The 15,535-nt window shown below is 38.0% G+C and overlaps 1 protein-coding gene across 1 annotated transcript in view; it reads right to left on the bottom strand.

Moving 5' to 3' along the window:
- The window catches only part of PIK3C2G (phosphatidylinositol-4-phosphate 3-kinase catalytic subunit type 2 gamma), a 209,231-nt gene that overhangs the window by 168,426 nt on the left and 25,270 nt on the right, over positions 1 to 15,535 (bottom strand). Inside the window, exons 6-7 of the mRNA XM_054837238.1 lie at positions 10,668 to 10,738; positions 3,604 to 3,667 (exon numbers count right to left, since the gene is read on the bottom strand). Coding sequence (XP_054693213.1) covers positions 3,604 to 3,667; positions 10,668 to 10,738 — 135 coding nt within the window. The remainder of the gene's footprint in view (positions 1 to 3,603; positions 3,668 to 10,667; positions 10,739 to 15,535) is intronic.

Below are 15,535 nucleotides of genomic sequence, written 5' to 3'. Positions count from 1 at the left end.
ATTTTTAAATTGAACTCTTGCAGGATTTACTCTCTATGCACACATACATTGCCAGCAGAAACAGAAACCTTTAAAATGGCATGGTATTGTTACCATATATAACACTGACAAAACCAAAGCATTATACACGCTGGTTTACTGTGCACTTGTTGAATAAATGCATATATATACGCACACACAATTTTTTAATTACTATATATAGTTTGTAATTAAAAATGAAATATAATTCTAATTTAACATTTAATTTAAATTCATTTTAATTTAGCATTTTTCTTCTTCACAAGTGGATGTGGATTATTAGAACAAGGGATTTTATGCCTATAAAGACACATTCATGCAGAGCAATTTCTGAGCAGTACACGAGCAATAGACATACACAAAAGTAATCCTCGAGTAGAGACACAGCTATACTGCTGGACAGAATAACCCCCCCAAAAAACCCAACCCAACAGTTTATCTATTTTTGTATGTATATATACATGCTGTTCCACAAAGAGAGTAGGGTATCTTGAAGAATGTATCCATTTCTGTATAATATACTGTTCTATTAAGAGATAAATTAACAAAGTACTTAATATTTTATAGAAGCTACTATGCCATAGACTTTGTTTATATGGTAGCTACTTCTAAGGAGTATATTGTAGATCAAGGAAAGAAAGTGTATAAAAAAAAATACGTAATACTGTATACTATGAATGATGACTTCTTTCATACTATTTCTGGTTTTAGATATTATCATGTAAAGAGTTTTCCATATGTAGACATATGACATTGATTTTTGTCCCAAAGAAGGAAAGATAGCAATTAATTTCTTAGAGAAGTTTTACGTTTTCTGAAAATCCAAAAGAATTATAGAAAACGTCTTGTATGCGATTTTTTTCCCCTCTACATATTTAAATATCAGCAGAACCTCTGAAGGATATTTGGGTGTTTAAATTATTTATATGATAAAAAAATGCTACTTCATTCTAGAACTTCTATACACGGTATTAAAAATTTACAAAGTTTTGTCTCTACATTAATAGCACATTCTGAATAGATTTAAAAATGAAGTGCATGTCAAGTGATGATCAGGGCAATCAAAATGGCTAGTTGTCTGACTGCACACACTCTCTAGGAACACTCTTTACATTTCAACCCCAACAGCACCAATCCCACTCTCACCTCATGCCAAATATCCTAAACTTTTTCTTTTTTTTCATTTTTATTTTATAGAGGCATTACCCATCACGAAATGAATTTTCCATTTATTGATTGATATTAATAATAATGATAGTGGGCTTCTCACATAAATCAGAAGTATTGGCATCTCCAAGGGTTTTTAACAGACAATCTTGAACAAGTAAATTTGGAAGCAGGTAGATAAATAGGGGGAAAAAAATATTGATTCCCCCCCCCCCAACTGAGAATCTCAAGATCTGTATGATTAAAACTGAATGCTTAAGGAAGTTCCAGCTGAGGACAGAACTTAGGCAGTTATGTACGTACTTATTTAGTATATGTGAGTAACTTCCAGTGGCTTAAAGTTCAGAGTGTGCTGAGGGTGGATTGTGGTGAATCAGAAGAAGGGTCACAACCCTCCCAGTGATGTGAGTGCTGGCTTTGAAAATCAACATAATTATTCCCATGTAACCTTGGGATAAGGGACAGTTATAAAGATCCCAATTTTAAACCTTCTTAAAGAAATTTAATCAGATGTTAGAGAAAATAAGTAAACAAGGATTCAAAGAGCAAATAAAGGCTTCTCATTTTTGCTTTCTATACTACGTTATTTATGACTATAACTTATTATGTTACAGGTCCATAATTTTTCAAGTCACTTATTAAAGCAAAGTGGTAACACTAGTTGTAATTATTATACATTTGGAAAAGCTCCATACACTCTGATGCCTCTGACTGAAAACATCTGCATGGTGATCTGACCTATGTCATTAACTTGCAATCCTGCTCTTCTAAGCAATTCACATGAACTTTATTGAGTGTCCCTGTGTAGATAAGGCCTTGTTTAAAAACAAAAACAAACAAAAAAACCCCACCAAAAAACCAACACCACTACAGAGAAATTTAGCTCTGGAGTAACATATGCATATTTGTTGCACGGCATGAATATTTGAAAAATGTCCCGTCTTCCCTTTATAAAAAGTTAATGATCTCAAGTAATTGCTTACTCAAGGTAAAAATATTTAGCAAAAACAAATTTAAGAGTGCTTCATTATAGGTCTGAGGAATATCTACACATCGTCAGTTGCAGAGGGTAGATTGTAATGCCTCATTAATGTTGAGATTATAGCTTTCTTTGAATTTAGAATCTTCTTACTTTAGGCCCTAAAATTTCAACTGAATGTGAGTAACTACACTGATGGGTCTACTTCAGTAAAGAAATATATGTGCCCATTTGAGTTTGGGGACCTCAATTTTCCAAATGGTTACGACTGCATCACATTTTATACACTAAATAGTTCCCTTAGAGAAGTTGCTTACAAAGGAAAGTTTGGTGAATTCCTACACAGTATCAAAACCAGAGCTTTACTTTGTAGCACAGTTCAACAGCTTTTAAATTTGTACACACTTTGTAAAAGCGTCAAAGATTTACACAAAAATGTAGAATATTTTTATCTCTATATATTTATTTACATATATGTATTGACAAATATATATGAATTCATGTACATGCCTGTATGTGCATTTATATATGTGTGGATATGTACACACACTTGTATGTATGTGTGTTTTCTGAGTAATCAAAAGAGAAATACCCATGGATCAAGAATATTCAGAAAGATTAAAATCTGGGCTTTAATACAGGCGACAGACTTCTGAAACAAAATATGAATTTTATGTTTCAACATATATTTCAAAGAAATCCATATTTCAGCATAATGAGTTATAACTCCAGAAGGGATGCACTGGAATATCTCCACACTACATCAGTATTCTTTGATTTTACTAACATCCTTCATTTTCTTTCCAGTCCCAAACCCTGGAATGTCAGTTAGCATGACAACCTGAGCTCAGACCAAATAGCCATTTGGTGTTGTCCCAGCTATCACTCAAATATGCATTTGTCCTTTAGACATTTGTCCTTAAAACATTAGTCAACAGAGAAGATTTCCAAAGAGATTTTTCCTTCAAGCATGTAACTTTCAATTGGCAGCCCACAATACTTTAAAATAAAGCTCTTATGAGTTTTCTGCCTAAACCTAATCCTGCAAGCTATCGCATGCTTGAATATATATCCTAAGTATGTAAACATTTGACTTGTGGGTTTGCAAAATCAGGGACAAATTTTGCAGACAGATACATATATATAGTGTATTATACCTCTACTAAATTCCAAATATCATACTGCCAACCCAAATGAACCTGGTTTTATTTATAGGTTCCTTGACACTTAGAAACAGTCACCTTTGGTATTTTAAATTTGTAACACTTTCTTCCTAATCTCAAGCCAAGTTTTATTAAGAGAATTTATATCCTTTCAAAGTCAGGTTAAACAGCCTTAATTAAAAGTCTTCCTTAATTGCATTTGAGACAGATTAATAATTAGATACCTTTCACACAGAAGTTAATGCTTTTCTGGTATAACAAACTGAGAACAAATACCTCATTTTGCAACAGATATTCCACTTGACCTCTATATTTCAGAATAACTGAAACAAGGTTTTGTCTGGAAATCAGAAAAAAGAGAACAACATCAAGTTAATAACAATTGGGTTTACTTTTTTCCAACATTCTATAAACTGGGAATAGTTAATTGACAGTGATTTTATGTTGATATAAAATAAGGACAAGTACTTACGCAGATGTCACGTAATTGAGCCTGGATCACCATAGTTTTTTTGGTACTCATTTGCCACAAGGTATAGAAGTAAAAATCTTCTACTTATACCCGGAGGATACATGTTTCCCAAGTGAAGAACTCCAGCAAGTGATTTGCTATTTTAACGTCTGTTGAACTCCAAATCCCATTTATTTTAAAGATTAAGCAAGTGCTTCAATATTACCTTAGCAAAGGATGAACTTAAGTACATGCTACAATGCCTTCTTTCTCAACCAGTTCACAGACTAAAGCTGCAGAGAATCAGGCAAAACAGCTGGAAAAGCTCCACGTTTCAAAAATCCATACTAAGTAACAAGTATAAAACTATATATTATAAAAAGGGACACCATTGCTACATAATGCATTAAACTTTATTTTCTTACAGTTCTTAAGTTTACATGCTCAAACAGTTTCAGCAACTACCTTTTCCATAGTATCACCTAAGCTGTGAATTTGTTTTATTTCTGTAGACAGACATGTACCACTCTGTATTCCCATGCCTTTGTCATGCTACAGAAGTTACCACAAAGTTTGTAGAGGCAGATTGCTGCGCTTTAGCAAAGCTTCGCTAAATTACTTAGGATTATGAACAGGAGCATACACCTCTCCACGCTGAGCTCCAGGACTGATGCTTCAGCTGTAAATCTCACCACTTTAGAAGCACAGGCTCCAAGTGCTATTCCCAACAGATAGCCAGAATCAGTTTTGCTTTTAAGAAGCACTTGTGTAATTTTCTGTGTTTCAAACACAGTGAAATTCTAGTTGTCATTTATTTGTCAGCTGGAGCAAAACAAAAAAGGTGCCTATGAGACCATGGCTAAGGTTGTTATGCACAGGAATACCTTTTCCTTTGGCAGCCTCCTCTATAGGGTCAAATCTTCAGGAAAGAGTACGGAAACCTTAATTCCCACTTCCACACCCTGCCTAGCCTACTGATTGGTAAAACTGACACACTATTGCCTTGGTGGTCCTCAGTGGTAGCTAGGGTTTGCATGTGCTTTTATGAAAAAGTGGAAACTTCAATTTATATTCTTTCTTCAGTGTTCATCTCTTTTACTCTATCACTTTATCCTTGACTTTTTTCCCTCTTTATTTCCCACTGACCCTTTGCGTTAGGGTTCTCTCTTTTCAGAGGGCTTAGAAGGAATTCCTCCCCCATTTCAGTCTGGTAGCTGAAAGTCACAAAAATATTTCGATTGCTTCAGAGCAAATGGACCATCGTTTACAGAGAAATTGTGTGTGTCCTCATGCATTTTGGGCTAACTGAGCAATCAGAATTGCAAATATGGTCCAAAGTACAGGTTTCACGGTACATGGTTAGACTTTCGTTATACGTATTATATGGCAAGAGAAGGAAAAAGAGTCATTGCACTGAAACCATCATACAGAATAAAGAAATGTTAGGTGGCTTTCCCTGTGCTAACACCAGAGCGCATTTTCCTGTAGATGCCTACTATTTACCTCCTCCTACAGATGGTTTTGCCTTTACAGCTTTTTATTTCCAATCTGCACTAGCCTTATCTAGCCAGGCAGTTTGTGTGTTGAGTAGCTGTCTGGCAATTCTTCCTGTAATCCTGTTAAATCATAGCTAATACCAGTTGTCGCGCTGCTTTGACCAAGTCTCCAGGCATAACATCAGCATTACTTCATAGCATTACTCAGCTCAAAAGCAGTTCTGGATGTACGAGCTTGCCTTATTGCCTTGATGCATATAGGTAAGCATGTTCATTAGCATGCTTGGCCTCAATGCAGGTTTCAGAATAATTTCATAAGTTATAATACTAGTTCAAAAATTAGCATATTTTCCATCAGTTTATTCTACCCTAGAGAATTTTCTGTATAAAGTAGCCATAGTTTTACATAATTAATAGGAAACAAATCCAGCAACTTGTAACAACGATCGAAATACCTCTACTAACACTATCCTGAACCTTTAGCTGCTAGATAACTAATAATATCCATATGTTATCACACAGACATACTTCATACTTGTACACCTATGATAGCTGTGTATAAATATGGCTAACCAACCCATGAACATTCAGTGTTTCTTAGACACTGAGTAAATTTTTTTAGCTTTTTGCAAGGCAATACAGTACAATAGTTTTGAAAAGAAAAGTACAAATAACTTGAGAGACTCAGTCTTAGATCCCAGCTGGTCTATATGAGAGGAACACAACAAGTATATAACATTTACTTACAGCATTCATTTTTCAGTTTCCTGGCAGCAGCACCTACTGTGGAGCAATGATAGCTTTCCTTTCCAAAACGCTGTTTATCACCATGCTGACTAACTAAGCTGGGACTAACTGCATGGATCAGACTAGCCATCGTGTTATAGTTACTGGCATCTCAGTGTCAGAGATTGTGGGCCAATGGACTGCAGTTCTTTTGATGCACTCATTGATTTACATTGTGTTTGGTTTTCAGGCTATGAAAATCAGTGTGTGAAGCTATGTACGGGCTGCCTGTTTTATTCGATCACATTTGCCTGTGAGAGGAAATCTGATTATTACAGAGGTAAGCTTCCAGTTCATTCTTTTTACTTCATCTCAAGCTAGTTCAAACAGTTCTTTTTCCTTCTTTTCTGGATCTAAGCAGACTGAGCATCTCAATCAGTACGTTCTCTAAAACACAAACGTCTGTGTGCTACAATCAGAAATGTAACTACAGTGCATGCAGACAACCCTGAGAGTTATTTTATTTAGCTAATCTAAATACTCACAGCTCCGAAGACACAGCAATACGGGAAAGTAATCTGCTGGCCTTCTTAGGTGCCAGGCAGATTTGCACAGCCTGTGTTGACCCCGTTCTACTGCATCTCCATTCCACTGCATCCATCCGTATTACAGCCCTAGCTATATATAGAATTGAGGAATTATCACATTGCAAACTTATGTCCTGGTGCAAAGCAACCACAAAGATGTTTTGCATATTATGTTAGAAACAGCTGTTATGACTAGGTATGATATTATTGACTGGCCTACTCACAAAAAAATACCAGGGTGGCACAGCTTACAAGAATAAAGGCTTTTCTTCACTGTACAGCTCACCTTATGATTTTGGTAGTGCTTCAAATTTAAGCGCCTTCTCAACATAATTGAGTGATTTCAGCTCAAACTAGTTGCCTCTAATGGGGAAAAAGAATATGTGAAGACTGCTAAAGAAGTTTACTTCAGGCAGTGATTTTTTGATCCCTAAGTTAAGCAGTGCATGAAGGCTTGTGTTCACAATACCTGGAGTAGCCACAGTTAGATAGAACTACTTGTGCACCCTGTGTAGCACCAAGTGGGAGCCTACTCAAGGCCCCCTATGACTCTACAGTGCTACACAGGTTTTCTAGTAATTAAAAAGGGGGGTTTCCATTCAAAACGTCTAACATAACATGAGACAGTCCACTATAGCAATATTTCCATACCATAACATCAAAGGTATGTAACGCACATCCTGGAGCAAGCCTTAAGTACAGCGCTGGAAGACTGCATATGTGCAAGGAGTCTAAGGTGGTGCTGGCTCAGACACTTGGCCCCCAGGGGGCAGCCCCTGGAATGAACTAGGAAGTTGATAGGGATCAGGCTAGAGCATACTTAAACTGGACATACAGAAGTCCACGGGCCCTGAAGGGATGCACCCACAAATGCTGAGGAAGCTGGCTGACGTCATTGTGAGGCCACTCTTGATAATCTTTCAACAAACATGATGACTGGAAGAGGTGCCTGAAGATTAGAGGAAAGCAAATGTCACTCCCATCTTCAAGAAGGGCAAGAAGGAGGACCCAGAGAACTACAGGCTGATCAGCCTCACCTTGAACTCTAGGAGGGTGATGGAGCAACTAATCTTGAGAACCATTTCCAGGCACATGAACTACAAGAAGGTGGTAGAGAGTAGTCAGAATGAATTCACCAAGGGAAAGTTGTGCTTGACCAATCTGATAACCTTCCATGATTAAATCATAGATTTTTGACACTGTCATCCATAACAACCTCATAGAGAAGCTAATAAACTGTGGGCTGAATGAGGTGTGAGATGGATTGAAAACTGGCTAAATGGCCAGGCCCAGAAGGTGGTGGTAAGTGGCACAAAGTCTAGTTTGAGGCTGGTAACTAACAGTGTACTCCAGCAGTCAGTCCTGGGTGAACTACTGTTTAACACCTTCCTTAATGATCTGGATGATTGGGTAGAGTGTACTCTCTGCAAGTTTACTGATGACAGAAAACTGGGAAGAGTGGCTGATACTCCAAAGGGTCATACCACCATCCAGAGAGACCCTGACAGGCTGGAGAAGTGGGCTGACAGGAACGTCATGAGGTTCAGCGAAAGGAAATGCAAAGTCCTGTGTCTGGGGAGGAATAACCCCATGCACCAGTACATGTTGGAGGCTGACTGTCTGGAAAGTAACATTGCAGAAAAGGACCTGGTAGTCCTCGTGGACAGGAAGTTGAACACAAACCAGTAAAGGGCACTTGCAGCAAAAAAGGATAAGGGTGGCTAAACGTATCCTGGGCTGCATTAGCAAGGGTATTACCAGCAGGCTGAAGGAGGTGATCCTTCCCCTTTTACTCAGTGCTGGTGAGGCCATACCTAGAGTACTGTGTCCAGTTCCAGGCTCCTCAGTACAAGAAAGCCATCGATGTACTGCAGAGAGTCCAATGAAGTGTCACTAAAATGATGAAGGGACTGGAGCATCTTTCCTATAGGGAAAGGGTGAGAGCTGGGACTGTTTAGCCTAGAGAAGAGAAAGCTCGGGGGGATCTTCTTGATGTATATAAACACCCGAAAGGAGCGTGCAAAGACGACTGAGCCAGGCTCTCTTCAGTGGTGACAGGACAGGAGGCCATGGGCACAAACTGAAACACAGGAGGTACTGAGGGTGACTGAGCACTGGCACAAGTTGCCCAGAGAGGTTGTGGGGTCTCCCTCCTTGGAGATATTCAGAAACCATCTGGACACAGTCCTGGATAAGCCAGGCTGTGTCCAGACATTACTTAATTAGGTCTTATACAAAGAAATACCTACTCTTGTCTGTTTTGAATGTGTGACTTTCACTTCATGCTCCCTTTATCCTGCATTGGAAGGTACAGTAAATGATCCTTTTCTGCAGACATTCTCTGTGCTCCTCGATCTCATAGACTCGTCACCTATAAAATACCCATCTTCTATTATCTCTTCATCAGGATGAAGAATATCATTACTTATTTGTTTCTCATATGGAAGGCATTTCATTCCTTTGAGCATCCTTGCTGCCCTTCTTGCTTTTTCAAGTTCTATTACATCATATTTGAAATGGGAGAAGCAGAACTGCCAGCTGTATTCAAGATAAATGAACACCCTACATCAATACTGTGGCATAATATTTTTTTTGTTTGTTTTTCATTTCTTTCAAAATAATTCCCAACATTTGTTTTATCTTTTTTGCAGCTGCTGTGCACCAAGCTGACATTCAGAACTATTTATTATAACCCCAAGAACTCACTCCTGGTGGTAAAAGCTAACTCAGACCCTATGATTTCATATCTGAATTTAAGACTGTTTCCTCCCATCTACATTTATCTTCTCCAAATTTCATCTGCCACTTTATCACACACTCAACTCAGGATTGTAAAATCCTTCTGCAAATCATCACAGGCAGCTCCTGTGCATGTTACGGACAGCAAACTTTTGTCACTTAGCTATTACCCCTTTTTTCCTCAGATAAGTTAGAAATGCAATTGAGAGCACAAGGCCTGACCACAGATCTTTCTGGGTCATCACCGCTGAAAAATGTTTTCTCCTACCTGTCAACAATTCATGGGACAAGCAGGAACTAGTGATCAAACACAGTTCAAGCTTTTACTTTTTCAATATTTACTGAACTTGTGGTTGAAGAAAGAAAGTATTTATTGCCTATGCTATCAGTTATTCATTGCCCTACAGTATCAGAGGAAATTTTGCAGACCACAGTTGATTTGCACGTCAACATCTTTTATCACATATCACCTCTGAAGATTCTCTTTGCAATGGAAAAGGCCACACACTTTACATCGCAGAAATAAAGCAGTCAATAAGTAGTGTGTGTATAGACTACATGATTGGTTTGATCTCTTTATTGCAAGAACCAGAATGGAAATTTGGGCCATGCTTCTAGGAAACCAGATGGGTCCTCAGTAAGCACCAGATATTCACCTTGAACAAGTCACTACCTCTCTGTTTTCCTCCATCTGCTAAGTGACAGGTGTGGCATTTACCATTCTTGGCAAAATACTTTATAACAAATTGATGAAAAACATTACAAAAAGTGTTAACAGCTTCTTTATCTAAGTGCATGAAACGGAACATAATGAAAGTTGAATGAAGACTCTATCTCATATAGTGCTTGTCCATGGTAGGTTAGCTTTAGAGTCAGATGCCCTTTGAGTGCCAAGTTAAAAATTTGTCATAGCTAGCCTCCATTAAAAAAATAAAATAAAACATCACTCAGCTGTAAAAACACAGGCATAATGAAGAGCAAATCCATTATTTTTACAATATTTACTCTTAAAAATTCTCTAAGAGCAACACACACATGAAAATTATGACTCCTCCAATCCTAGGAATCCTTAGGAAACAAGAAAGTTCTAATGAAACCTTCCGTGACATGAAAGGAAGAGAATGAGGAAAAGCGACACAGATCTATAAATGATTATTGATTTTTTTTCTAAGCAATCAATAAGGTCTGAAAATGAGAGTCTAAAACATTGAACCAATTTCCTTTCTCTTGGGTATTATTCCTGTCCCCAGTAGGTCTTGGAATTGTCCTTTGGGGCCAGAAGGCTCACTACAAATACGAACAATTACAAACAGAAATACTGTTAAATACCAGTGTTCTTACCGAGTCAGTCTCCAGGCACAAGTGTCTTCTAACAGCTGATTCACACTGAACTGCCTTTGATCATCCTCACACTGTGGAAGAGAAGCTTATAGTGACACATAGTATTCTGACAGGAAAAATGTATGTTAGAGAGATTTGCTTTATATTTTCCAAAGCCAACATGTTCTTTTAGGAACTCTCAGAGCGTTAGGGATGTTTTGGTCCGAAATTTTATTTGGTCAATCTCTCTCATGTTACACTGGGTTGTACTATATAGGATGCCAAACCAGATTGTCACAGCGGTTCCTTCTAAGTACTTATAGATTAAGACTATAGCCACATCTCAGTAAACTCTGCCTCTGCTTTCTTGTTACAGACAGCAGAAGGCATCCTTTTGCAATAGCAATATACATTAGTTTGCATCCACAACCTCTTTGCTGCTTCCTTTTCTGAAAGAACAGAACGGATAACATCTGTACCATCTTCGCAACCCCTCTGAAGGGACTGTTCTCAGTGAAGAGCCACAGAGATGATCAAGGCACTAAAACATTTTTTTGTATGAGGAGAGGCTGAGCTGGGACTGTTCAGTCTGGAGAAGGGAAAGCTCAGGGAGACTCTTATCCATGTGCACAAATATCTGACGGGAAATAATGAAGACAAGGGAGTCAGATTCTTTTCAGTAGTGCTCACTGACAGGACAAGAGGCAAAGGGCAAAAATTAACACACACGAAATTCCACCTTAACGCAAGAAAAAAATATATTGTGAAGGTAGTCAAACACAGGAAGAGGTTGCCCTAAAACATTGTGGAGTAGGTTTGAATATCTGCACGTAGGCACCTAGTGGTAATGAGCTTCTGTTTATATAGTGGCTAGGACAGCTGCCAGACATTATTTTTCTTAGTATCTCTAGAAATGCAAAAGATGGCTGAGAAGGGCACAGCTTAGGCAACCAGGCTACAGTCTATTTATTTATATGTGTACTGATCTAAAATATTTGTTTGCTCAAAAGTGAAGCAGAGAACAGAAATATCTGGCCAAGGATACAGAAGAATAGGAAATGTGACTCCATTTTAGGCTAGGCTAAACTAAGGAAACTTTCAAGTTCTTTGTGAAGGGAAGCCAAAGTGGTTTAACCTTAAAACATTTCAGTAAGAAAAAAATCAATCTTCTATTCATCTTTTGCTGTTATAACTTTCATACAATAAACAAAACTTTTTAAAAAAATGAGAATGGCATAATTCAACAGTGATGAAATATGATTCATGATTTTTCCACCCCCCTTAAAGATAATTTGAAAGAAAATTTGTATTTCCTAAAGAAAAAAAAGTCTTCTATTTGCTTGGCTAAAAAAGCCTTCTCCTAATATTTTGAATGTTAGTGAATTCAAATATTGAAAGCTTGTGCAGAACAAGGTGACTACACTAGCAATTTTTTCTAGTTAATTGAAGTATAGTAGTGGCCCAAAGCTAACATTCCTGAGCAACGTGTGTCTCTGCTATGGTTGGATTCAGTTTAAATATGTTAATCGACATGTGAATTAATTCACGCTAATTCTGCTTTAGATCACTATATAGAGATTTAGCAAGAGCACTATTTAAGGAGCAGGATCTTGCTGAGCTAGATACATTACAGATGTTCTGTAAAGAATTCCCATCTGGAGCGCTACTATCTCTTTTATCACATAGTGGCAACCAGTAAAAGATGAATTAGATGAATGAAATGGAAGGGGATGAAGGTAAGAAAAACATTCTCATGCATTAAGCTTTGAATGTGCTTTAGACCTAAGCACTAAGCTCCACTTTATCTGGGTATTTGATCATATACAAACACCTGTGTTCCTTATCTCAGCGTGCTGACATGAGTGTGTTAAACGTTATTACAGAGGAGAAGCCATGGTAAGTACTTGGGGTTTAGGGGATGCATTTGAGAGTAAATGGTCTTTTCTCAGCTAATTTCAGAATCTGTCTCTGACCTCCACTGAGTTGCTCCTACAAAAATGATTACAAGACATAGAAAAATAGCTTATGGATGCCAATTTCTTGAGTGCAGCACTAATTGTGCTACATATGGCTGTGACCTAATAACTGCTGGTTTTGCTCACAGCTCATGTCTTCTGCCCATACCATATCTGAGGCTTGGAGCACCTGACAGCTATCACACAGCTTCAATGCATGCTAGAGGACTGGTATAACATCTCAAGACCTTGAGCCCCTGTAGGGCTACCATAATCAGAAGCATGCATTCCAGGAAGGAAATAGCACCAAGCACTCCCTAGTTGCCTGCTGTAATATTGTGATTTGAATTTGCTACTTCTAGACAGAGCTATGGTCAATCACATCCATCTTGACTCTCAGTAGATCATATCCCCCCACACACTTTTTTTTTTTAATTTGTAAAGTCATGTTACCCTACAGATGAGTAATGTACATATTCTGCAAAATCCACCCTGCATTTTTATAATGTCACTGCATGCTCAGCTGTTGCACTGGTACCTCTGGAGACCTTACAAATAGCAGAGCATATCTGAACTGAGCAATCACAGGGACAAGGCTTGAGCTACACAACAAGATTGATAAATGACAAACTTCCTCCTTGATCTCATTCATTGACAGGACTAGAGGACAGGGAGGGATGAACTTGGAAACAATGTGACACAGACTGAAGGAGGCAGCCCTGCAGCTCAGAGAGAAATTAGATGTGTGACTGATAGGAACCCAGAAGCTTAAGGGGATCTGATGGACTAGGGCAAAAGGTGTGTGTATGTGAATTATTTAGCACCCAAATACATATGGGTGATTATTATATAGAGGGGCTGTCAAGATATGAATATGTTTCTGCGACACTAGTTAAACTACAACCTTAGTGTAGGTTTCTATAAAATAACTTAATCCAAAGTTTGAAAGGATCCTATAGAGTACAGGTCAAATTCTCCCCAGGAATGAGTGCAGATTAACTCACAAAAATAAACGGTAGCTGCACATGTACATACCATCTGAGATAGCTGAAGAATCTTAAAAGTCTCAAAGTTTGTGCCTTTTTTAAAAACAAACAAACACCACATTATTTTCACATCTTTTTATACAAATTCTGAGGGAGGAAAATTATTTTCCATAAACTGCCTCTAAATCTGTGACTTTCGAATAAATTTTATTACCAAAGCTGCAAGTTTCAGAGAACAGCAACAACAAAATTGACTGAGCTGAGTGTAGACTACCTCAGACCCTTGAATTCAGTGTGGCTGGAGCAGGTTTCAGTATACCCAAAGAGATCTACAGAACCGGTTCCAGAGCGAAAGGAAACACTGCAGCATTCAACGCACCACAGTCTGTGTCTCCTTCGTGAGTTTTCATCCGGTCCTGACAGACTTGCTTGTGCTCCCACCTGGGAGCAGAACCTCTCCTTTCTGATACGAGCAGTCTGCCATGAGCATGCCCTGGAGCTCAAGGAAAGCTCTGGGTCTATGACTCAATGCCAGCTCTAGAGCTGCTCATGTTCTTTGCTGTCATTAGCAACCTGCAGTAACTTCATGGCCTGAGGCTTTCAGAGTAGTGTCAGTTACCGTAAAGGGGTGATCGATAATTCACTTGAAGATATCTTAAAATGTCACCCTTTCTGGTTAAACCCTATTGTAGGTTATTAATTATAGTTCCACAAATTCTTTGAGACAATGAATGTTTTCTAATGTCCTGAACACTGCTACTTTGTCTTCCAAGCTTGTTAGTTACCTACCTGGAAGACTATGTTTGTTTGTTTGTAATCATTCTACCTGCTAAACATGACTATTTCCAAAATGTGAAATGTTGATCTTGGTCTCTGCTCCTGGCCTCCACAGTGCATTGCAGTATATTAAACCTCATTTAGACCTGTCAAACTTCAACAGATTTGAAGGAGACTTTGAGCATATTAATAGAACTTGAAGCATTTTACAGTAGCTCAGTTTCAAGGGATGCTTAAACACAAGGAAAGGCTTCCTTCTATTTGAGGTACTACACAATCCCTCTAAAAGCCACAAACATTTAAATAATTTAAATAATTCTTATCGTGATGGACCACTGAATGTCTGATAAAATACTAACACCATTAACAGTGGCATACTTATAAATAAAAATGTTTTTAAACTTTCAGGAAATATCACTTGCTGGCTGCTTTAGCCCAAAAATACTTTTCTGGAAGCAAGAGAGGCTCTTGTTAGAAACCCTTAAGTGTTCTTTGCTGCCTCTCCACTACAAAGATTCATGCTTTGCCCAGATAATCAGTATGTGGGGACAACTCTGAAAAAAATGGGTGTCTCAACTGAGCTTCAGTATGTTTCTATATTATAAAGACAACCTTGTGTTCTCTGTATAAGCTTTATTTGGAAGGTTAGTATGAATCTAGCGTGTGGAAAATCTGGGTCTTAAAAGACTTTAGTTCCAGAGTGTTAAGGCTGATAAATCTCATGTCTCAAAAAACCAAAATCAAATTAAAGGTCACCCACTAGCTCAAAAACCCTGTGATTCCATGTAAAGCCCCAGGCCAAATTTCTTGCTTATAACTGCTCAGTTCAAGACAATTTCCTCTTTCTGAGTACTTCATAACAGAATACCAGCTTCCCACAAAAGGAAAGGAAGCAAGCATTCACCTTAAAAAAAAATGTTTTTCAGCTGAATTCACGAAAGAATTGTGAACATTTAGTTATTGGCCAAAGATCATAAGCTGTCTGGTTTAAAAATAAAATTAATTGCACATTACTTGTAAGCATCCACTTACATTGGTTATTAAGCATAATAGTAAAATAATAGTAATCTGCATGTACAAACAGGTATTTTTAACTATGCATCCCAATTTCAACAGTGTTATGTAAAGTAGGCAAGAATTATGAAGGCAGTCTCCAGATGGCATTGGTATA

Source organism: Grus americana, chromosome 1 (genome assembly GCF_028858705.1).
Source record: "Grus americana isolate bGruAme1 chromosome 1, bGruAme1.mat, whole genome shotgun sequence".
In the NCBI taxonomy this organism is placed as follows: Eukaryota; Metazoa; Chordata; class Aves; order Gruiformes; family Gruidae; genus Grus; species Grus americana.
Note: the sequence above shows the minus strand (reverse complement) of the source record. Positions and strands in the feature narration are given on the sequence as shown.